At 41.5% G+C, this 24,668-nt stretch overlaps 1 protein-coding gene across 1 annotated transcript in view; it reads right to left on the bottom strand.

The window, feature by feature from the left end:
• LOC130874124 (cadherin-related family member 3-like) overlaps positions 1-24,668 on the bottom strand; it is an 88,477-nt gene that overhangs the window by 56,048 nt on the left and 7,761 nt on the right. Inside the window, exons 2-4 of the mRNA XM_057769122.1 lie at positions 24,319-24,515; positions 21,437-21,608; positions 15,574-15,662 (exon numbers count right to left, since the gene is read on the bottom strand). Of these exons, the coding sequence (XP_057625105.1) occupies positions 15,574-15,662; positions 21,437-21,608; positions 24,319-24,515 (458 nt within the window). The remainder of the gene's footprint in view (positions 1-15,573; positions 15,663-21,436; positions 21,609-24,318; positions 24,516-24,668) is intronic.

The raw sequence follows: 24,668 nt of genomic DNA, 5'->3' as shown, positions 1-24,668 counted from the left end.
CCATCTTATGGAGGATGTTGCAAGATGTGCAACTGTGAAGTAAATACAGAGCCAAAACTGTATTAAGAACATGATTATGGCTTTCTCCAATCATCTGCCTTTCATGTGAAGGATTAAAGATTTTTTTCTAGATAATTAGAGCTTTTCCTAAAACCACTTTCCCCCAATCACATAGTTATTTCAAGCAAAATTGTGTTTTAGCTTGAATAGTTCAGATAATTGTCTCCATTCTCAACTTCATTTGGCTGGTGTAGCCTTAAACTAAATATTTCATCGCATCTGAGAACTTTCTGAGAATACTTTATTATGCAATTTCAATCCCTTCTCTGTCCCCCCCCCAATATCTTTGTATCAAAATGAAAAAAGTTCTAAAGTGTCATTAGGTACTGGGTACAGCTTAAAAATTAATTTCCCCAGTGCTCTTGTAAAACATTTCTTTACAGTCTACCATGCATGAAAAAAGAGACTGGTACCTGTGTCTGTGAAATGAAAACACAAACCTAGCCAATCAATATTGCAAGAGTATTGATATATCTACTACAAGTTAAAGAAGTACACACAAGCCATTCCTTTACTGTGCGTGGTAGGATTTGAATGATAAATGTCCCCTATAGGCTCATGTATTTGAACATGTTGTTCCCAGTTAGTGACACTGTTTGGAGGGGTTATGGAATATTTGGAGGTGAAGCATCACTGGGGGTTTAGGGTTTTAGACCCTCAAGTTACTTTCTGTGTGTGAACAAAATGTGATTGGCCAGCTCCCTGTTCTTGATACCATGCCGTTTCTTCCCCACAAGGAGGATTCTAAACTCCTGGAGCCATAAGCTACAATAAAACCACTCTTTCTTAAGCACTTTTGGTCATGGTATTTTATCCCAAGATCAGAAAAGGAGTTAATACACTGTGTGGTTTGGCATTAGGCTGCTTTTTCATAAGTGAGCCGATTTGTGTAGCTAGGCACCGTCCACATAAGCATCAAAATATCTTTGTTGATTTTCTTTTATTTTGTTGGCTGTTGGTTTGTACAGGTATAGCAGAGCCAAATATCCATTCTCCTATGATTAATCCTAAATTACAGATTCCTACATAGTAACCCTTGGGGAATCTGTTCTTTCCTCCCACTTCTCTTTCTGAACACTCACAAAAGCAGTTCTGAAGGCATTCCCAAGACACTTCCTGATCCCAACCACTTCTCTGATTCTTTTCTCAATGGCAGCGGCTGGTTAAAATATAAATCTACATTTTCAAAGATACCTTCCAAAGGAAAGCATCAATCAGTACAGACTCTCTACATATGGCCCTACTTCAGAGAGCAGCATGTCATGTTTCATCGTACGTGCAACAATCACCAGTTCAGTCCTTAACCATAGATTTTTCAATACAAATCATTCACCGAAACTCCCCAATGTGCCCTCGAGAAGTCAGGCTTTCTTCACATCTCCCATTTCTCAGAACGGTCCTGTCTTCTTTTCATTTCTCTGTAGACAGGAAGAATGCTTCCTTTCTTGGGTGTCTTCCCTGCGGTCCTCAAAGTTCCAAAATTTCCTAGCACTGTATCTCTCTGCCTCTGGCCTTTTTGCCTATACTTTATTGAGGAAAATGGAAGGCATTCAGAAATCACAATCAAACACTGTCTATTTTAAATTATTGTCATCTATAAAACTGTGAGCCAATTCTCTGTGGAGCTGCTTAGCTCTGCCCCTTTGCAGCACCAGGCAGCACCTGACACACTGCCGCTGGACTACGTCCGCGGAACATGGAGCTCTGTCTTCTTCCTTAAGAGTGTAAGCTCTCTTCTTAGAAGATTGTCTTGCACTTGTTAGCACCTAATACTTAATTCTTGAATAGACAAGAAAGAGAAAATACCACTAGCATTTAGGAATTTTTTTTTTGTACCTGCGCCCTTTGGTTATGTTTCCACACAGCTCCTTCTCTCCTGCCTGGATGTCTTTGTCCATTGCCACAGCCCCCACTCTGGCGGTTATCCTCACTTCAATTATTCTTTTTCTCTTCCCTTCCTGGAGTATTTCCTTCAGCACAGACCTTGATAATAGTTCTTGTCTTTTCTAAAATGAAATGTTTCTCATGGCTCCACCTTGTCCCCCAGCTACTGGCCCACTTCTCTGCTCTACATCTTGGGGAAATTATTTGAGAATTGTTTCTGCTGGCTGTTCCTGGTTTCTTCCCTTAGTAGGTCCCCAGTCACACTTTCACTCCCACTGCTCCACTGAACAAAATTACTTGGTGGGATGGATTAAGCATCAGTTTGGCATTTAGAATTGTCATGGAAATGATGTCTGGGCATGTCTGTGATGGAGTTTCCAGACTGAGTTCATTGCTTTTGGATGAACTCCCCACCAAATGCAGGCAGCACCATTTAAAAGGTGAGGTACTTTACCAAATAAAAAGGAGGAAGCAGGATGTTCAGGTGGCTCGGTGGATAAAGATGTTTGCCACCAAGTGTGTCAGCCTAAGTTTGATCCCTGAAACCCATGTGGAGGAAAGAGGGAACTTCCAGAAATTGTCCTCTGACCTCCAACACATGCACTGCTTACACACACACAAACACACACACACACACGCACACTAAATAAAGGATCTGAGTGTTGAGTCCTTGTATTGCTCCAAAGATTTGAACTGTCTAAGGGAAGCAAGAGAATGAAGAAAAGATAGACAGATACATAAACAGAAAAGCTGATTGGGTGGACTATGCTGCATGGTAGGGATATTGATAATAAGTCTTTCAATTTTTCTGCATGTTCAAAATTTTCATAGTAAAACATTGGAAAAATAAATAAAATCAAGTAATTTCCTACTACCCAAGTCTTCCTCCTCTCTCCCCATAACTATTATTGTATCCCCCCAAATGGCTCTCCCACTTGGATTTTCATCTTGTACAGTTCTTTTTCACTCACACAGATGCTTTCTTGTTATTTCTTATATAAATTACAATATGTATCCCCCGTGCAAACAGAATCCCACACCCATCAGAAAATACGGTTTATTCTCGTATTTTTCAAGGGCTCCTGTAAGCTGATTCCTAATTGCATTTCATCAACACCTTTCTTTCACTCACCCCTTACTGTACAGTAGCCATCTTGGTGTGCTTCTGATGTCTGAGCAAAGCTAAGCGACAGCTTCTCTGGGACTTCTGCCTTCATCTGTAATGCTCTACCTACACTATATGTCTGGTGCCCACGAACACCGTCACAAAATAATATTCACCACGGCCTCCACTTCTGTTACATTTTCCTTTACCTCCTCCTCATAGCACGCATTATAGATAAAATTTATTTGCTGTTTGATCATTGTCAATTTTCTTTTCTAGACTGTGAAGCTCATGGGTTTAAAAGTCTGAGAAATGTTGTACTCCATTGTACAGTCTTGACGCCGAGGCCAGCATGTTCAGAACTGACATTTCATAGCGAACGGTGCAATAAAGCTTGAAGGAAATTCAGAAGTGTCTTAACTGTGTTTTGCAGTACATCTCTTTTCAAAAGTTTTGAAAGTTATAGTCTATGTGAAAACATTGGAAAATATTTAATTTTAAGGCCTTGCCTGTTATTGTATTTAAGTACACCAAGATACTGTTATCAACGAGATGCACTTAATCTCTGCTTTATGGAGCTTGTAACTTCACGAAAGGCATTTTTCGATTGACAATATGTAGTTAGGGCTATGAAAAGGCAGAAAAAAAAAACCCGATTTCTCTGAGAGGCAGTGCCCCAGACTAAAAGGTAAAATTTTGTGGTATTTCTATTCTATAATCATTTCTGAAAAGTAAGTGACATCCCAGAGGTTATTTTCATTTGGGTCCCCTGTGTTTCCATCTGTTTTCTTTTGAGGCAGGATCTTGCTAATGTGGCCCAGACTCGTGTTGACTTCCAGATGCACCAATAAAGCAGCGAAATCACAGACTTGCGCCACCTTGACCGGGTCTTAAGGATAACTTTAATATTTGCCAACATGGAAGCAATGGAGAATTGGAAACTATGAAATTATAATGAAGTTCTCCATACAGAGCAAACTACACCAAGATTTGGTGACTGCTGATGGGCGGATCAACCCAGAAAGTATCAAGAAAGAGAACAAGATGACCACTAAGCCCCTCTCACACGCTCTGCACGGACACAGCAGACTCTCTCTATGGGAGCCAAAGACACCAATGGAGATGCCATAGTACCTGCTACTGGTATAGCTAAAGGACAAGACTCCCATTCCAGCTAGCAACATCTGTAGCTGGTGGCAGCTATCATGAGCCACAAGTCCACCCTAGGAACTGAAAGTCACTAATGGCGCAGAACCTGACCCTAATAGTGTTGAGATAGTTTTGGCAGGCTGTAAGTTCAGGGTGGGATATATCTTGTGCATTTGTGGCCATAACTATAACATTGGAGCCTGGAGCTGGTGTGTCCAAAGGTATTCTTCTCAGGAGAATGCAGAGTCACAGGCCAGTAAACATGGAGGAGGTATCTGGAACTACTCTGGTCTCTGAAGAGGCTCGTGGGGATAGAGTGCTCAGCCGACAAAGTATTTAGAACAAACTTGAGCTTAGATTGCCTGCTAATACCGAAAGTTCTGAAGACAACCTCACTATACTGAAGATATTTTGGTTTAAACAGGAGAACCTTCATTTTATTATCTCCTACATGAACTCTTTGCTAAATGGGTTTCCTTTGTTTTCAGACCTGCTGGCGTTCCAGTTGAAGTCCCATAAATTACAAGGTGAAGCATGTAACCTGGGCCTCAGCCAATCATTATACTGTATTCTGTCTTGATACATCAATTGGCAATGATGAGTTCATGGGCCAATGAAAACCATAGTGGTGTCCTGAGGCCTTGGGGACGAAGCTTTCACAAGTCAGTCCCTCTTACCAGGTTCCGAGGCTTTGATTCCACCATCAACTTCCTCTTCCTTTCTTTTCCTTCCTTATTTCCTTCCTTCCTTCCTTTCTTCCTTTCTTCCTTTCCTTTCCTTTCTTTTTCTGAAACAGGGTTTCTCTGTGTAACTCTAGCTGTCCTGAAACTTTCTCTTAAAACCAAACTGACCTAGAACTCAGACGTTTGCCTGCCTCTGTCTCCAAAACACTAGGTGTAAGGCATGTGCCACCACCACCTGCCATCCATCCATCCATCAGCTACTTCTAAAAGGGACAGGGCAGACCAAGTTCATCAGCTCTGGAGTGAGCATCACCCTGCTCACACAGAGACTTGAAGTTGCTGTGCTTGAATCCCAATCTAGACACGTGGCCATTCCAGGTCTTGCAGCCACAGATCGCATCTGTGTATAGTTTTCTAAGAATTGCAACCACAAGAGTCCTAATATGTCCTCCAAATGTCTAAGGACCATGTAAGAAAGGAATGCCTGTTTACATTTGATGGAAATACGTGAATGGAAATGACATGCCCTTATGCTTCCAACAGCTGCCTACATGGGATCTATTTGATGCATGTTTTCCTTTATTGGGGAAACAGAAAAATTGAAAATGTAGATGCTATTCAAAGGATATAGGCCTCTTTTTCTCAAAATGGTTATCCTTTAGAACAATCCATTCAAAGTAGAATAGCAAAGCAAAAATTTACATATTCTATTTTCTAATGCAACAGACTCTCATCTTTTTTCCCCTTTAATGTTTGTTTTACAGCTGTGTTATAAAAAAGAAGTATGTAATTAAAATTTTCAGACCCATAATTAAATGCTTGGCTACAGTATAATTGTTGAGTCTTTTGATGATCCCATCACTAATTATGCCCCTTAGAATTTCCAAATATCACTTCCCCTTAAAAATCTGATCATTGTCAGCTTTCAGTCTATACACTTGACTGAATAGAAAATATTGTTTATTTCCGCATACAATCTGCAGGCTACTTTGAAGTCATCACAGCAAAGAGGCAAAAATAATGATGCCATAGAAGGAGACTTTTTTATCAGTTACAGAATGGTATGATCCTTTCAATGCCTATAATGAAGTTTTCAGAAATTGCTGCTTGTTTTAGGACTTTTAAGTCTCTCCAGTAAGTCGTTAGAACTCAGATTTAGCAGATTGCTTCTTAATATCCAAAAGAAAATAAAAGTGTTTACCACCATATGTTCTAATATCTATACCCTGAGACTTGTCACTCAGCCTGGATACCTTGAGTTAGGCGAATCTTATTTATGGAAAAAGTCCTATCACAGTGTGATGAGCATGGTAAAGTGCCTTTTAGCCATGGGAAAATAGCTTAGTCAGGATTCCCCACTACACCCAGGTACTGATATCACGACACTGCACTGAAAACCAGATCTCAGTGACGTCACTCACTTGAGATAAGCAGACACAGTCCTAGATCCCACCATGCCCACTGGACAGTATGCAAACAGAGACCAAAAGAAATCCTCTGCTCTGCACATCTAGAGAGAGGCCAACTTGATCTACACTTTGGCTGGAGAGTCTCCTCTCCAGATCCTGAGACTCTGTTAGAGATGAAACCCTAACGACCTGACCTTCAGCTAAGATATGTCACTACATAAGTGAGCAGCCGTCGGGAGATAGGCAATAGACTTAGGACGGTAGTTAGGAATTTAGTGAACCTTGTGTGATGACCCTCAGCATAGTAAAACATAATTTGTGTTATACTAATGACATGTATCTGCCCTCTTGCTTGTGACACAGGCCACTGCCATTCTTTCTACACTAAGTTCACTCCCATCTCTCATCATCCGAGAGCCTGGACCTATGTCACCCAATGCTCACTGACAGTTCCCATAAACACACTAGGTAAGACACATTAGAGAGTTATTGTTTGGGCTACACATTTATTTCACCATTACAAAGGGCAATGACCCAATAAATGTTGAATAAAATATTCTATCCCCCATTTTTTATTCTAATACATATTGTTCGAAAAAAGATTTTTTTTAAAAGCAGAATGGAATTGAGACAATGTGTTCTGGTTTTCAATTAACTTTTGATGCAATAAGAAAGATACACGGTGACTCCCAACAGCCGTGCTACCACTACCATGTTCCTGGGAGGGAGAAGGTCTTGTGCTGAGGTGGGAAGGTTTGTGTGGTGAGATTGGAAAGTGCTATAGCCTATGTGGATAGAGCTGGGGAAAACCGGTGAGCCAGCTAGATAATCTCCACAGAGAGAAGTAGTTTCATCTCAAGTGATAGCCAGCAGCCATCACCATCTGATACCCCCAGCTTGTGAATGTGACCCATGCAGAGAGGAGGGGTCTCTATGGCAACTTCTAATCACCCATGGAGGAAATCAAGACATCCTTGGCTTGTTCAATAAACATTGCTTTATTAGTATATCTGCCTGACTCAGTTTAGAAGGGTGCATCTTTTCTCTATCATTTTGTAAAATAGGTTTCATATAGACAACTTAGGTTTGAGCCTTAACTCTCTTCATTCACTCTGACAAGTTCTTTCAATTTTTATGTTGCTTGAATTAATATCTAAGATTGTCATAGTTGTTTTCCATGAGCTAGAGGTGTTCTCTCTCTCCTAAATGTTCTCAATGAATATTTCATATTATTTTATTTTCTCCAAAAATGTATGTTACAAGATTTTCAGTTGTTTCCTCTGTGTTTCCAATATACATTTCAACTAATCCACATGCAGCTAGAAATAATACTGTATCACTGTGCAAGTGGTGCAAGCAACATGTAACTGAGAATTCCCAATTCCTCCCTCCTGTAACATAGGCTGCCATCTCTCATTTTACCCTCCCTGTGCTATAAGCGCCCAATACCAGTCACCATGAAACTGATCCTTTGTCAAGGAAAAATGGAAAATACTTACATTTCCTTTCATTTGTTCTCTTATGAGAAGAAATACATAGGTCTATCTTTCTGATTATGTCATGTCTCTTTTCCTGATGAGCTCCCATGCATGAAACTTTTTAGCACGTTGTGAAGAGTGGATGCATTAGTAGAGAATGCCTGCCTTCATATTAAGAAGTCATTTCTACCTTTTAAAAATTAAGATGTATCTATATTTTATAATAAGTATATTTCATATCAGTACTTTTAAGGTATTCAACTTCATGACTTGATATAGTTTTACTGTCTGTCACGGTTTGTCTACAACTTTTAAAATACTCCATTTCGGTGTTTCCTTCCTTGCATGTTTTTTTTTTTTTTTTTTTTAGTTTGGTGTTTCTCTCTTTTTTTTTTTTATTCTTTTTTAATTAAAATTTCCAACTGCTCCCCGTTTCCCATTTCCCTCCCCTCCTCCCACACATTGCCCCCTCCCCCCACTCCCCTCCCCCATCCCCACTCCTCTTCTCCTCCCCCCAGTCCATTCCCCCTCCCTCTCGATACTGAAGAGCAGTCCAAATTCCCTGCCCTACAGGAAGACCAAGGTCCTCCCACTTCCATCCAGGCCCAGGAAGGTGAGCAAAAAAACAGGCTAAGCTCCCACAAAGCCAGTTCATGTATTAGGATCAAAACCTAGTGCCATTGTCCTTGGCTTCTCATCAGCCTTCATTGTCCGCCATGTTCAGAGAGTCCAGTTTCAACCCATGCTTATTCAGTCCCAGTCCAGCTGGCCTTGGAGAGCTCCCAATAGATCAGTTCCACTGTCACAGTGGGTGGGTGCACGCCTCGTGGTCCTGATTTCCTTGGTCATGTTCTCCCTCCTTCTGCTCCTCATTTGGACCTTAAGAGCTCAGACCATTGCTCCAATTTGGGTCTCTGTCTCTCTCTCGATCTATCGCCAGTTGAAAGTTCCTGTGCCATTCTTCTTGGCCTCTCGTCAGCTCTCATTGTCCGCCACATTCCGAGAGTCCGGTTTTATCCCATGTTTTTTCAGTAGCAGTCCAGCTGACCTTGGTGAGCTCCCAATAGATCGGCCCCACTGTCCCAGTGGTTGGGTGCACCCCTCATGGTCCTGACTTCCTTGTTCATGTTCTCTCTCCTTCTGCTCCTCATTATAACCTTGGGAGCTCAGTCCGGTGCTCCAGTGTGGGTCTCTGGCTCTATCTCCATCCATCGCTAGATGAAGGTTCTATGGCGATATGCAAGATATTCATCAGTATGATTATAGGATAGGTTCATTTCAGGTTCCCTATCCTCAGGTGCCCCAATGAACTAACTGGGGACATTGCCCTGGGCATCTGGTAGCCATTCCAAGTTCAAGTCTCTTGCCACCCCTTAGGTGGCTCCCTTACCTAAGGTATGAGTTTCCCTGCTCCCCTATCCAACCTTCTTTTATCCCCAATCACCCCGATTCCCCCATTTCCCCTCATCCTCTCCTTCACACTTTTCTCTCCCCATCACCCCTCATCCCCATCCCACCCCACCCCCAAGATTCCAATTTTTTGCCCATCAGTCATGTCTATTTCCCATAGCTGGGAGGATATCTATATGTTTTTCCTTGGGTTTACCCTCTTGTTTAGCTTCTTTAGGATCACAAATTATAGACTCAGTGGCCCCTATCCATGGCTAGAAACCAATTATGAGTGAGTACATCCCATGTTCTTCTTTTTGGGTCTGGGTTACCTCACTAAGGATCGTATTTTCTATTTCCATCCATTTGCATGCAAAATTCGAGAAGTCATTGTTTTTTACCGCAGAGTAGTACTCTAATGTGTATATATTCCACAATTTCTTCATCCATTCTTCCATTGAAGGGCATCTAGGTTGCTTCCAGGTTCTGGCTATTACAAATAATGCTGCTATGAACATAGTTGGACAAATGCTTTTGTCATATGATAGGGCATCTCTTGGGTATATTCCCAAGAGTGGTATTGCTGGGTCCAGGGGTAGGTTGATCCCAATTTTTCTGAGAAACCGCCACACTGATTTCCAAAGTGGTTGCACAAGTTTGCAGTCCCACCAGCAATGGATGAGGGTACCCCTTTCTCCACAACCTCTCCAGCAAAGGCTATCCTTGGTGTTTTTGATTTTAGCCATTCTGACAGGTGTAAGATGATATCTCAAAGTTGTTTTGATTTGCATTTCTCTGATCGCTAAGGAGGTTGAGCATGACCTTAAGTATCTTTTGGCCATTTTAACTTCTTCTGTTGAGAATTCTCTGTTCAGTTCAGTGCCCCATTTTTTAATTGGGTTAATTATCCTTTTAAAGTCTAGTTTCTTGAGTTCTTTATATATTTTGGAGATCAGACCTTTGTCTGTTGCGGGGTTGGCGAAGATCTTCTCCCAGTCAGTAGGCTGCCTTTTTGTCTTAATGACAGTGTCCTTTGCTTTACAGAAGCTTCTCAGTTTCAGGAGGTCCCATTTATTCAATGTTGCCCTTAATGTCTGTGCTGCTGGGGTTATACATAGGAAGCGATCTCCAGTGCCCATATGTTGTAGGGTACTTCCCATTTTCTCTTCTATCAGGTTCAGTGTGTTCAGATTGATATTGAGGTCTTTGATCCATTTGGACTTGAGTTTTGTGCATGGTGATAGATATGGGTCTATTTTCATTCTTCTACAGGTTGACATCCAATTGTGCCAGCACCATTTGTTGAAGATGCTTTCTTTCTTCCATTGTATACTTTTAGCTCCTTTATCAAAAATCAGTTGTTCATAGGTTTGTGGGTTAAAATCCGGGTCTTCTATACGATTCCATTGGTCGACTTCTCTGTTTTTATGCCAGTACCACGCTGTTTTCATTACTGTAGCTCTGTAATAGAGTTTGAAGTCAGGGATGGTAATGCCTCCAGAAGTTCCTTTATTGTATAAGATTGTTTTGGCTATCCTGGGTTTTTTGTTTCTCCATATAAAGTTGATTATTGTCCTTTCAAGATCTGTGAAGAATTTTGATGGGATTTAATGGGGATTGCATTGAATCTATAAATTGCCCTTGGTAGAATTGCCATTTTTACTATGTTGATTCTCCCAATCCAAGAGCAAGGGAGATCCTTCCATTTTCTGGTATCCTCTTCAATTTCTTTCTTCAATGCCTTAAAGTTTTTGTCAAATAGATCTTTCACTTCCTTGGTTAGAGTTACCCCAAGATATTTTATGCTGTTTGTGGCTATCGTGAAAGGTGATGATTCTCTTATTTCTCTCTCTGCTTCCAGATCCTTTGTGTATAAGAGGGCGACTGATTTTTTGGAGTTGATCTTGTATCCTGCCACATTACTAAAGGCGTTTATCAGCTGTAGGAGTTCTTTGGATGAGTTTTTGGGGTCGCTCATGTACACTATCATATCATCTGCAAATAATGCAAGTTTAACTTCTTCCTTTCCAATTTGAATCCCCTTTATCCCCTTATGTTGTCTTATTGCTATTGCTAAAACTTCGAGAACTATATTGAAGAGGTATGGAGAGAGTGGACAGCCTTGGCGTGTTCCTGATTTTAGTGGAATGGCTTTAAGTTTCTCTCCATTTAATTTGATATTAGCTGTCGGCTTGCTGTATATAGCTTTAATTATATTTAGGTATGACCCTTGTATCCCTAATCTCTCTAAGACTTTTATCATAAAGGGATGTTGAATTTTGTCAAATGCTTTTTCAGCATCTAATGAAACGATCATATGGTTTTTTTCTTTCAGTTTATTTATATGATGGATTACATTGATAGATTTGCGTATGTTAAACCAGCCCTGCATCTCTGGTATGAAGCCTACTTGATCATAATGGATAATTTTTCTAATGTGTTCTTGGATTCGGTTTGCCAGAATTTTGTTGAGGATTTTTGCGTCGATGTTCATGAGTGAGATTGGCCTGTAATTCTCTTTCTTGGTTGGGTCTTTGTGTGGTTTTGGTATCAGAGTTACTGTAGCTTCATAAAAGGAATTTGGCAATGACTCTTCTGTTTCTATATTGTGAAATACATTAAGGAGAATAGGTATTAGGTCTTCTTGGAAGTTCTGGTAGAATTCCGCATTGAAACCATCTGGTCCTGGACTTTTTTTGGAAGGGAGGTTTTTGATAACAGCTTCTAATTCTTCATGACTAACAGGTCTATTTAGGTTGTTCACCTGGTCCTGGTTTAACTTTGGTAAATGGTATTTATCTAAAAAAGCGTCCATTTCTTTTACATTTTCCAGTTTTGTGGCATACAGGCTTTTGTAGTAAGATCTAATGATTCTCTGAATTTCCTCTGTGTCTGTGGTTATGTCTCCCTTTTCATTTCTGATCTTATTAATTTGCAAATTCTCTCTCTGCCGTTTGATTAGTTTGGATAGGGGTTTATCAATCTTGTTGATTTTCTCCAGGAACCAGCTTTTTGATTCATTGATTCTTTCAATTGTTTTCTGTGTTTCTATTTTGTTGATTTCAGCCCTCAGTTTGATTATTTCCAGTCTTCTACCCCTTCTAGGTGAGTCTGCTTCTTTTTTTTCTAGAGCTTTCAGGTGGGCTGTTAAGTCTCCAATGTGTGCTTTCTCTGTTTTCTTTAAGTGGGCAGTTAGTGCTATGAACTTTCCTCTCAGAACTGCTTTCATAGTGTCCCATAGGTTTGAGTATGTTGTCCTTGCATGTTTTTGAATGAGAAGTCTGCTGTGATTTTTATCTTTAGTCTTCTGTAGGTATGGCAAGATATCTCTTCAACACCATCATTTCTTCATGTATGTGCATATACATGTGTGTACATACATAAACATAAAGAAATATGTATGTATATTCCAAGTGGAGAAAACTCCATCAAAATCTCCCTTCTCTTATCGGGAGAGATAGACTTGGCATAGAAAAAGGCCTGAGGATTTTTTTTCCCAAGATAATCCTTTACCACTCTGCTAGACACACAAGGTGTTTTTGGCGGGTGTGCACTGTGAAAATCTGGGGGGTTCCTTGATTTAAAACACACGAGAATGTGTTCCTGCCTAAGACTGTTCCCAGTTTTCCACTCTCACATGAATTCACACTCAGCCTCTAATAATTACTATGAGTCTTCCTGTAGACTCTGACCCTTCACTCCAGGTAGGCTGAGCTAAACTGCAATAAAACGGACTTCCTAGTCCCTCCAGGTTTTAGGGCAGCGGTGTGCCTGGAAGAGCCCAAGAAAGATGTTGTTTTTGTTTTGTTCAGATTTTCTTTGTTATAAAGACGATTAGTCCCACATTCTCTGTGTCTGACAATGTCTACTGCAGCACAGTATTATTGGATGTCCTCAATATATACCCTCGGCAACGGTGGCGCAGCAGGAAGACGTCAGGTCCTGAACTTCGGGTGGGCCTGAAGATGGATGAAATCCACCCTCAGGGCATTAACATCTTGTCTGTAAGCAACATCCTCACCCAAAACTTCATCTTTCATCACTATAATGATGCCAATCCTAGGTCACATTATGCCTGTTTTTACACTAAGACCTAATATAAACTTTATACTATGAAATGCTAATTAAACATTACATCACATGTTAACAGATGACGCATTTGTAAGACTAGTGACAATTAAAACAAGACTCATTAAGCAAATCTCTATTAGACAACTTCTGTGAGCATTTGATATACTGCACATTATAAGTTTTTTTAAAAAAAGGTATGAAGATGCATTTCTAAGATCCTGAGGTCATATGTTCTTTCATTTCTCTCATCGTGTTATGATAGAACTCCTGCCTTATGAAATACACTTTGGGAACTGTTGATGGGCTAGGAAACAGCAAGGTTTAGAGACAGGTGGACACGGAGTTGAATTAACTCTACAACTTTCTGCTTAAGCAGATGCCTTTGTCTATAAATTAAAGACATGATGCTTTTGCTGTTGGTTCACTAGGTTATAGCATAGCAAATGGCAGTGTCTACTTTAATGATACCATGGTGATTCAATCATAAAGGTACCTGTCTATCATGACACAGTTATGAATGTAATCATCATTATCTGTCAGACCTCAGAAGAGCGGCCGACTCTTCTCCACATTAGAGCAAGTTTATCTCTGAGTCGATAGAAAGGTTCAAACAAACGAACTCTCCAGTCATAGTATTTAAGTAACACATCTGGTCTAATCTACAGTAACAGAGGATGTGTGTAGGAGGGTGTCTAAAGGGAAATTTCCACAGCCTGTGTCATTACTGAAATGCCATTCCATGTTTGGTAAAATTCACAAAGAACATTACATGGGCCTTCCAAAAGTGTTCCAGGAATCAATCCTCTTCTAAGAAAAGTATAGGGCCAGGGCCAGAAGTGCTTAATCTGGTATGAGCAAGCGACAAGGAGTCCATCATTTGAAATTAATTACTTGTGTTTAATGGCTAGTGAGACATTTGAATTGCATGTTAGAGTCACAACTGAAACCTATGTCACATATTCGCTCTACTAGAATGTCAACATTGTAGTAAGCTATCGTAAAGACCCCTGAGGAAGTAATTGCTGCAGAATGTCTGCTTCCTATGTAGTCACGGTTGCTAGGTACTGGATTCAATACTATAATCTGGAACATGTTAATTTGGAGCAATATGCATGATTAGGTTGTTTAATTGCATGTTGTGAAGCAAACTGTGACCTTTCTAGTCCCATCCTGGAGGTGGCATTGTGTTTGGGAAGAGGAAGAGACAAATGTGTGGGGAGGGAGCTTGACAAGCACCGTGTTCCATTGTAATTTTAAAAACCGTGTGGACACTATGCCAGATGTTGAGTGGCCATTTACTGCATAGATAGAATTCTGTAAGACTCGGTTGCCTTGAAGAAGAATCCAATTATTTGTCAATATTGAAAACACAGTGTCAACATAAACAAGCCTCTCATTTTTTTAGCCAGTCTGGAAAAGAGATACAAGATTAAAAATTTAAAACCTGTTATTCAAAAAACAACAACAACAACCAAAAAAAACCTGTTATTCTTGCCTATCAACCCATTAGTCAAAAACATCCTGGCTTAATGCCATAATCATATCAAACTGCATCAAAAATTAAAACGGTATTATAAATCCTGCCATTTACAAAACGTTTAACATTTTGAAAATGGCGTTCACATTCTTTATGTTGTTTGATTATAATGAGAGAGCTGTTCAAGAGAAGATAAAGGAGGCCCGTGGCATTTCCACAAATCTACCATTGAAATAGCAAAGCAGAAGGAGTAAGTGACCTCCGTTGGTCAAGTCAGAAGTTAAGCTTAAGCCTTTAGATTCTGCGTCTCTTCCCTCTTTGTATAAAGCCTGAGAATAAGACCTAAGGTTTTGAAACACACATTAATCTCAGAAAGATGGGTTTGTTTCTCTACAGTATGTGCAGCCAAGGTTCCTAAAAATAAAATATATCAACCTCTTTAGTACCTGAGAGTTAGGCTGGTCTGCCTACACAGAACTGGACGTAGTGGAATAGAAACAATCACCTAGCTGGGCGGTGGTGGCGCACACATTTAATCCCAGCACTGGGGGGGGGGGGGGGCAGAGGCAGGCGGATCTCTGTGAGTTCGAGGCCAGTCTGGTCTACAAGAGCTAGTTTCAGAACAGGCTCCAAAGCCACAGAGAAACCCTGTCTCGAAAAACAACAACAACAACAAAAATAATAATAATAACAATCGCCTAGATAACGTCAACAGTTTTCACCTGAAATATCCTCATAAGTCAAAGATGATTGTAAGATGCAATTGAAGAGTATAAATAGCTTGACTGTTTTTAATGTTTTCACATTTAAATGTAATCATGCACAAACTATCGGGCATTGATACTCTTCATTCCAAAACGCAAATTACCTCCAACACAGCATCCTCTGGGTCCTTGGCCACTGCTTTGTAAATGATGGTGCCAGGGGCAGTGTCTTCTGTGATGTAAATCTCAGTAACTGCCCAAAAAAGAACAATAGATGTGGTTCTCTTAGTCTCACCAGTACTAAATCCCAAAACCCCTCATTCGATTATGTGTAATTAAATCATAATGGGATAAATGTGATCAAAATATGTCATGTACAAGTATGAAAATGTCACAATAAACCCATTATTATATATAATTAATATATGACAATAAAAATTAAAATCTTAAAGTAGTGTACTTACTCAGGACAGATAGATGTTTTATACAGTAATCCCAGTTAAGCTAGTAGTTACAATAATGATGATTATAGACCACACTGTATTGTCTATCATCATCATTCATGCATACAGAAAGGAGATTTATAATTTTAAATAACAGTACTAGGCAATTTTAAGGCTTATTAATAGCTAAGCACTTAACATCATTGGTGGTTTTTAATCATTCTAGTTCTACTGAGATTTAAAAACTACCAACAAACCCAAGACTATAGAGCCAACACATCAGCATTGTTTCAATGTTTGTTTTCTTCTTAAGTTTTCCCTATTCCCGTGTATGTTGTGGAGAAAGTTAGGGGCTCACACATGCTAAGCACATGTTCTATCACTGAGCCATATGCCCACCTGCTACATGTTTTAAGATAGTAGCAGTAACTGCAAGCTTGCAAATGTATGAGTCTTTAAGGGATTAAAAAAGCTGGGAAAGGTAAGACTCTTAAATCCAGCAGGGAATATCCAGTTATTGCTGCCCCATTTGGGGAAGAAAGCATTACTTTGGGATACCAGGGAGGTCTGCAAGGCCTACTTGGACCATAGCCACATGGGCTTACACTTCCAACACACAAGCCTTGTGGGTTACCCACAAGCACTCCAGCATCTGGCTCACTGTTTGAGAAACCAAACGAGCATGGTTTGACCTTGAGTTTTCCCAAGGCTTCTTCACACGTTTAGGGAGGAAAAGGAGAGACTCATATTTGTGGCGCACTGATCGTGTGCACAAAATTATCTGGCACTTTCGAATACCATAAGCATTGTGCTGGATAGGAATTTGTTGACTTGACACAAGCTAATGCTATCTGAGGAGGGAACCTCGGTTGAGGAAAACGGCTCCATAAGATCTAGCTATAGGGCATTTTCTTAATTAGTGATTGATGGGGAAAGGCCCTGCCCATTGTGGGTGGTGCTGTGCTTGGGCTGGTGGTCATGGGTTCTATAAGAAAGCAGGTTGAACAAGCCATGTTGAGCAAGCCAGTAAGCAGCCCCCTCTGATGGAAGGGAAGGCATTGACGACTGGTCAACGCTGCACTCTGTTATGGCCTGGCAACTTTTTCCAAAAGTAGGGCAATATGGAAACTCCCTCCTTCCCAGCGAAACTTCCTGCCTCAACCTGCCCTTATCTGGAGAATGTCCCTGGGCCCAGAGGATGGCCCTTATATAATTGAAAGCTGTCTCTTAACCAGATGCTTGACCCTTGACCCAGATTCCTCCTGAAGACTTGTGCCCTGACCTTACTGCTTGCTACATATGAAGCCTTGTGACAGCAGCGTGGCACATAACACAAATTAGGGTTTGTCCCCAGGCTTCCCAATCCTGTGTATTTTCTATACTGTGGAATAAAGTTAAGCTGATTCATCAAAGTCATCCCCCAGAAGGCTGTCTCTGCCGTACCCACAGGCATCCCAAACCCTGTTCCCCACTTCTGCTCCCTCTACCCTCAAGGACCCATGCAGCCCACAATCCTGAGGAAGAAGAAACAGAGCCGCACCCCTCCATGGCCTCTGTTTCAGCTCCTGCTTCCAGGTTACTGCCCTGTTTGAGTTTCTGTCCTACCTTCCTTCAGTGATGTACTACAATGCAGAAGTGTAAGCCAAATAAACATTTTACTCCCTGTCTTAGTTAGGATTTCTGTTGCTGTGAAGAGACACCATGACCAGGGAAACTCTTACAAAGGAAAGCATTTAATGGGGTGGCTTCCAGTTTGAGAGATTCAGTCCATTATCATCACGGTGGGGCATGGCAGCACACAGGCAGATACGGTGCTGGAGAAGGAATTGAGAGTTTCACATCTTGATATGCAGACAATAGGAAGTGGTCAGTCTCTCTGGGTGTAGCTTGAGCAAAGGAGACCTCAAAGCCCAAACCCACAGTGACACACTTCCTCCAACAAAGCCACACCTACTCCAACAAGGCCACACCTACTCCAACAAGGCCACACCTACTCCAACAAAGCCACACCTATTCCAACAAGGCCACACCTACTCCAACAAGGCCACACCTACTCCAACAAAGCCACACCTACTCCAGCAAGGCCACACCTACTCCAACAAGGCCACACCGCCTAATATTACCACTCCCTGTAAGATGATGGGAGCCAACTACATTCAAACTAACTCTGACTCGCATATGCTTGTAAGCATACCATAATGTAATATGCAGTCAGTCCAACTTCAAAAGTTCCCATAGCCTATCATAATTTTTAAAAACAATGTTTTAAAGTCCAAAGTTTAAAGCCTCTTCTAAAGTTCATGCAATTTCTTAATTGTAATCCCCTATTAAAAAAAAAAAGAAAACAGATCACATACTTCCAACATATAGTGGCACAGGATATATATTGCCTTCCAAAACAGAGGGAAGACACCATAATGAGGAAATACTGGAACAAAGCAAGACCAAACCCAACTGGGCAAACTCCAAACTCTACATGCCATGTCTGATGTCAAAACACTCTTCATATTTCCGACTTCTTCCAGCTTTGTTGACTACAACACAGTTCTTTCTCTTAGCCTGGTTCCACTCTCTGTTAGCAGCTCTCCTTGGCAGCTATCCCATGGTTCTGGCATCTCGAACGTCCTGGGCTCCTCGGCAATCCAGGCTTCACCTTCACAGCTTCACACAATGGCCCCTTTAGGTCTCCATTCAGGGACACTTCTGACACATGCCTGATCTTGGTGGCATTTCTTAGTCATGGAGGGGGATCCCATAATGTCTTTCTTCTATCCTTGGCTCCAAAACCAGAACCATGTGGCCAAAGCTGCCAAGTTCTGTTGCTTGCTGGGGCTGGAACATGGGTCAAGCATCTGGTTAAGAGACAACTTTCAGTTATATCAGGTCCATCTCTGGGCCCGGGGACATTCGCCAGCTTTCTGTTTTATACTAGGGGCTGCAGACCCTCAGATCCTGAACTTTCTATGACCTGTTGGCTGCTGGAGTAAACAACTTGTTTTTCCATGCTTGCATCTGCTCTGAGCATGGAACCCTCATGAGTTCCTGATAACATGGAGTTGGTTTCTGGTGGGCTTGTATTAAAAAATCCTGAGAGCTAGGGCTTGGCCACTAATCAAGAAGAGCACTATATAAGCTGCCCAGGAACACAATAAAATTGGCGTTCTTGCTCCAAGAGTGACCCATGTCTCTCTGTGTTCTTTAATCCCAGGCCTTTGCCTGATTGTCGTTCCAGGTGGTGCAGGCACCACAGTTTTCCATGACGTCTTTCACTGCCTATGCTTGACTGTTCTGGAACTCGCTCTGTAGACCAGGCTGGCCTCAGACTCAGAGATCTGCCAGCCTCCGTCTTTCCAGTGTTGGGATTAAAGGTGTGCACTCCCACACCTGGCTCTAAACTTTTCTTTAATTCCTTTACACAAGTTGGAAACCTAGCTGGGTGGAATCTTGACCTGAGGTCATCCCAGCCTTTGTCCCAGTTCTTAATCTGTTTATCTTCTTCAACACAGGACTTAGTTCTATTCCACCTGCTGATGCTCTCTCCTCAAATTTTACATTTTGTTATTTTCCCTGCTCAGTTTACTCCTTTTCATTATAAATCTTCATTAGAGTTATCAGTAGTAATCACACAACAGTAACAGTGCCTATACCAGACTGTTTTGAAATTTCCTCTGCCAACAGAATTAATCCAAACCTCTTCACTTTAGCTTTGGGCAGACTTTAAGACAAGGTCAAAAGGCAGCCACATTCTTCACCAGAATATCACAAGGATGATCTCTAGGCCAGGTATTAATAGTCTTCTCCTCTAACCTCTTGATTCATGCACCCACAGTGCAGATCAACTCAGCACCGCCGTTTTCCGTGCTCGTACCAGATTGATCCATTATCAGCACGCAAAGCTTTCAACTGCTTTTCTGAGCTACAGATGCAAAGTCCATATGCCCTCAAACAAAACATGGTCTAAGCTATCATAGCAACACCCCAGTCCTTGGTACCAACTTCAGTCTTAGTTAAGGTTTCTGTTGCTGTGAAGAGACACCATGATCACAGCAACTCTTACAAAAGAAAGCATTTAATGGGATGGCTTGCAGTTTCAGAGGTTTGGTCCATTATCATCATGGCGGGATAAGGCAGCACACAGGCAGATGTGGTGCTAGAGAAGGAGCTGAGAGTTTTACATCTTGAGATGTAGGCAGCAGGAAGTGCTCTGTCTATCTAGATGTTGCTTGTGCCGAGGAGACCTCAAAGCCCAACCTCACAGTGACATACTTCCTCCAACAAGGGCACATCTGCTCCAACAAGGCCACAGCTTCCAAGAGTGCCACTCCCTTTGGGGGTCATTTTTTTTCAAACAACCACACTACCCATATTACTTTTTGGTTGTGTTTTATCACAGCAATAGTAACCCTAACTAAGACATGCATCAAGGCAGAACTGACGTCTCAGTTGAACCAATGGTTTTGTTAGTTATTTTTCCCCTTGCTATGACTAAATTGCTGACAACAAGCTACTTGGGGGAGGATGGATTTGTTCAGGCTAATTGTTGATAGAGTCTGTCATGGAAAGAGAGGATGGTAGCAGGAGGCTCCATGTCAGTGAATATGTGCAGCGAGAACACTCTACCTCCTTGCTTCTCTCCATAGAACAGGGAACAGAGAGCAGATGGGATGTAAACCTTAAGCCCTCAAGTGATCTGCTTCCTCCAGCAATGCTCCACCACCCAAAGATTCATGACCTCCCAAAACAGTGTGCACGCTTGGAACCACTGTTGAAACCCATGAACCTGGGAGGAAGAGTTCCCATCTAAGACAGCAACGAAGAGAGTGGGGTTCACAAAAGACAAGTAGCTCAGTCCAGTTAGTAGGTGTATCTACATCTGAGTCATTTTAGGTTTTACGAATCCCTATGAACACTATGGATTTTTTTCACAAGTAGGAATCAAATATTTGACTTCATAGAAGAAGAAAGAGAGTCAAGAGTGAAAGAAAGAGCCACCTACATGGTGAGAGAGCAAGGAGCAAAAAACACATCACCACTGGCCTCAGGACACCTTTAGTTTAACAACTAGACACATTTAAGATATTGATTTTAGTACACTGTGATCAAATACATGGATAGTTTTCAGTGCTGAGCAAGTTACTTCACCGAAGTCTATTTTCTGTGCAGTGGGACTAAGGGAACAGAAGAACTGACTGCCAGTGTTGTGAGCAGAAAACAATCCACTTAAAGCTTTCACGATGATTCTTATACATAGTCAGGGCCCACTACCTATCAACTATTTAGTATATGTGTGTTTGTGCATACGTGCATGCGTGGGGGGGCAATGCATATGTCATAACATGTATGGTGTTCAGGAGAGTCTTTCAGGAGTCAGTTCTCTACTTTTGTGGGTTCCAGGGTCAAACTCTGGTCATCAGACTTGCATTACAAACACATTTGCCTGCTGAGCCATCACACCAGCACACCTGTTGCCAGTTATCACCTTTAGCGTTAGAGCCAAGGGACAATAAAAACGCATAAGACATAGGGCGTAGGACCTATATTTCTGTTCACAGGGCTTCCTTTCCCCAAAACAGACCCTTGCTACCTTGATCTTCCTGGGCAAGCGACCCAGTGAAAGTAGGTGGCTCATTCACGTCTTCAATCTGGACAAAAAGGGTCTGCGATGCTGTTGCCTCAGAGCTGTCTCTGGCAAATATTGTCAAGGAGTAGAGTGCTACGGCCTCGAAGTCCAGTTTGGGCACTCCAGTGATGATTAACTAAAATCGTAAACAGAACACAATAAAGGAGGATCAAATTATTGGCTTCATGTATATAGGGAAGAAGAAAGGATAACGGTACGTATGTAAAGCCCTAAGGAAAACAGAGTGTGCTCTCTTTCGCTGCACAATAGTAAAGGGGATCTTCATTTGCAGGCGTGTTTTATGAAGATAGCTCATTCACAAACTGGTTTTAAGGCTACCTAGAGCTAGTCTATGAGACTGTATCTTTTGTTTGAGTTTGGTCTTTTTGTTTCAGTTAACTGGTTGGTTAACCAGTTCGTTGAGACATGGCATCATACAATAGCCTCGGTAGACCTATAGCTCAACTTGGAAAACAAGAAGGCTTTAAACTCATAGCAATCCTTCTGTCTCAGCCTCTCAAATTCTAGGGTTACAACTGTGAGTCATCACACCTGACAATTTGATTTTGTCTCGAAAACAAACCAAAGGCCTCACCATGTAGTCAGGCAGCCTCAGTGGTGAATCTATATCCTCAGTCCTTAGTACTGGGATTAAAGATGTGTGTTTCCACATGGAGTAAGAATATCATTTTAATTAAACATTTCTTGTTTTTTTTTAATATTTGTAACCTAGCTGAGTGATGGATCATAAATATATGTATTTAGAACAAATACTAGGTATCGACCATTTCTAATGTCCTAAGCAGCAGAATGGAACTGCACATAAATTATCTCACAGAATTGCTTTATCACCCCAAGTCAGGTAATATGATCACTGTTCTTCACATTTTCCAGAAACAGCAGAAACAGAGAAAGCGACGTAATTTACCCAGGTTCATATTGCTAATAACCAGAGGAGCCACAGACGAAAAGGAGGCTTCTCCGTTTAACTGATGATTATAACACCAGGAAACAGTGATGGGCAAGATTACAGAATCTTGTCACTATTTTGCTAGTTGGGCTTATAACAAAAGCTGAATGGAGAAGAAGTACAAGATAGTCTTCTACACAAAATTCACAGAAGCCTGATAATCCCAAAACTTGGTAAGGATATCCCAGGTCCTATTCAATACTACCCTTGTCCATCCAGAACAGTGGTTCTCAACCTGTGGGTTGCAACCCACTGGGGGGTCAAACAACCTTTTCACAGGGGTAACATATCAGACATCCTGCATATCATATATTTATATTACAATTCATTAACAGTGTCAAATTGTAGTTACGAAGTAGCAACGAAAATAATTTTATGTTTGGGGGTGGCCACGACATGAGAAACTGTATTGAAGGGTTGCAGCACTGGGAAGGTTGAGAACCACTGCTCTAGAGTATGTGCCCATAGCAGCTTCAAGTGGATCCTTTTAAAGCACTGGCAGATCATGTCCCTTTTCTGCCACACTCTACAGTTCTTATGTTTCTGATACTTTGTTCCTCTCTATACTCCTGTCCTTTGCCATGTGACTTTGCATTTCCTACAGCTTGGACATGTGATTTGCTTCAGCCAACAACCTTAGTAGATGGGATTCTTAAAATGTACACATGGGCTCAAGCTTTTGAACCTCTTGCTTCATTTTGGCCTGATGGAAGATGCTTCTGCCAGTCACTATCCTGAAGGCCTGGATGCAAGACAGAACCACAACCAAGAACCAAACCAGCCTAGGGCAGTTCAACTGTGTCTGAAGATGCTATTGCATTGAATGCTCTTTTAGGTGTCAGGGGTCAGTGCAGAAGGGCCAGGTGAATGCTATGCGTGCAATAGCTTTGCAGCATGGTTGAGTAACCTTGGTCTTAGGGAACCCAAATCTCTTATAATGAACACTAACCTGTCTGAGTGTCACCCCAATAGGAGAATTAGCTTAATTTTTACATTGAGATAATAAGTAGCACTGCCCAGCATATCTCCCAGGCCCTACAAACTCTGTCCTTCATCTATTGGCAATCAGGTCTCTTACCACACTCCCTGTTGAGATCTGGTTACAGTGATCCTTCAGTCCCTCTTCCTTATTAGGATCTTTCTTCCTACAGGACCTTGGCACATGGTCTCTCCTCCATTTATACAACGCCTGCCCATTGTGCAGACCCTTTTTCATATAATTCTGCTTCAGGGGAAGCCTGACTGTATCACTTGTCCTTGTTTGGCGCTCTCACCTATCTGAGAATCTGTACTTCATTGCTCAGATAGTATTTATGATTTTTCATTTGTGTGTGCTCACTTAATTAACATGTATTCCTGTAAGCAGGTAGATGCAATAGAATGGGGCACATTACCTTGCATCTGACCAGATCCTCAATAAGTACCTGTAAAAAGGAGCTCCTTGTTATTCTCAAGAATTCTGAGAATATTTGACACATCATAAGGTCCCAAAGAGTAGAGTGTTAAGTTAGTTAAAAGCATGCAAGAGGGCCTATAATCCCAGGATTTGGAAGGCCAAGAAAGGAGGATCAGGAGTGCAAGGCCAACTCTTAATTGTATAATCTTTGTACTTGGGAGGCAGAGGCAGGCAGACCCCCTGTGAGTTCAAGGCCTGCCTGGTCTACAGAGTCAGTTCCAGGGCAGTCAGGGCTTCATACAGAGACTCTGTCTCAAAAACAAACAAACAAACAAACAAAACGGCTGAAACAGACAACGAACCACACACACACACGTACACACACACACACACAAACTAGACAAGCAGTAGAAAGTAAGACAGAAAATAGAATCACTGAGCCCTCTTGAGGTGTGCTATACTATCTGCTTCCATACTTACATCCCACAGAAGCGAGAATCTACGAGACAGCACAAAAGGATGCACCACAGGGCTGGCGTTAAGAATAACAGGATCTCCAATCAGAGAAGTATGAGGTGAGAGAGACGCAGTGACCGTGGCCACCCGCGTATGAGCAGAGGCATTTTCCAGGAGAGGGCCGGCATTCTCCACAACAAAATTCGGAGCAGCTCGAACACCTTAGAGAAAACACAAAGCCATACTTTATGAAGATTTTTGTGGGGCTCCCAAAAACCTTTCATATTTGGAGCCACAGAGGAAAAGCACAAGGCATAATGAGTACATTTTTTGGGGGGGGGGATTCTTGATAATAAGTTGAGTTGGCTTGGTAG

This window comes from Chionomys nivalis, chromosome 5 (genome assembly GCF_950005125.1).
Source record: "Chionomys nivalis chromosome 5, mChiNiv1.1, whole genome shotgun sequence".
Lineage (NCBI taxonomy): Eukaryota > Metazoa > Chordata > Mammalia > Rodentia > Cricetidae > Chionomys > Chionomys nivalis.
The sequence above is the reverse complement of the archived record's forward strand: the minus strand, read 5'-3'. Positions and strand labels throughout refer to the sequence as shown.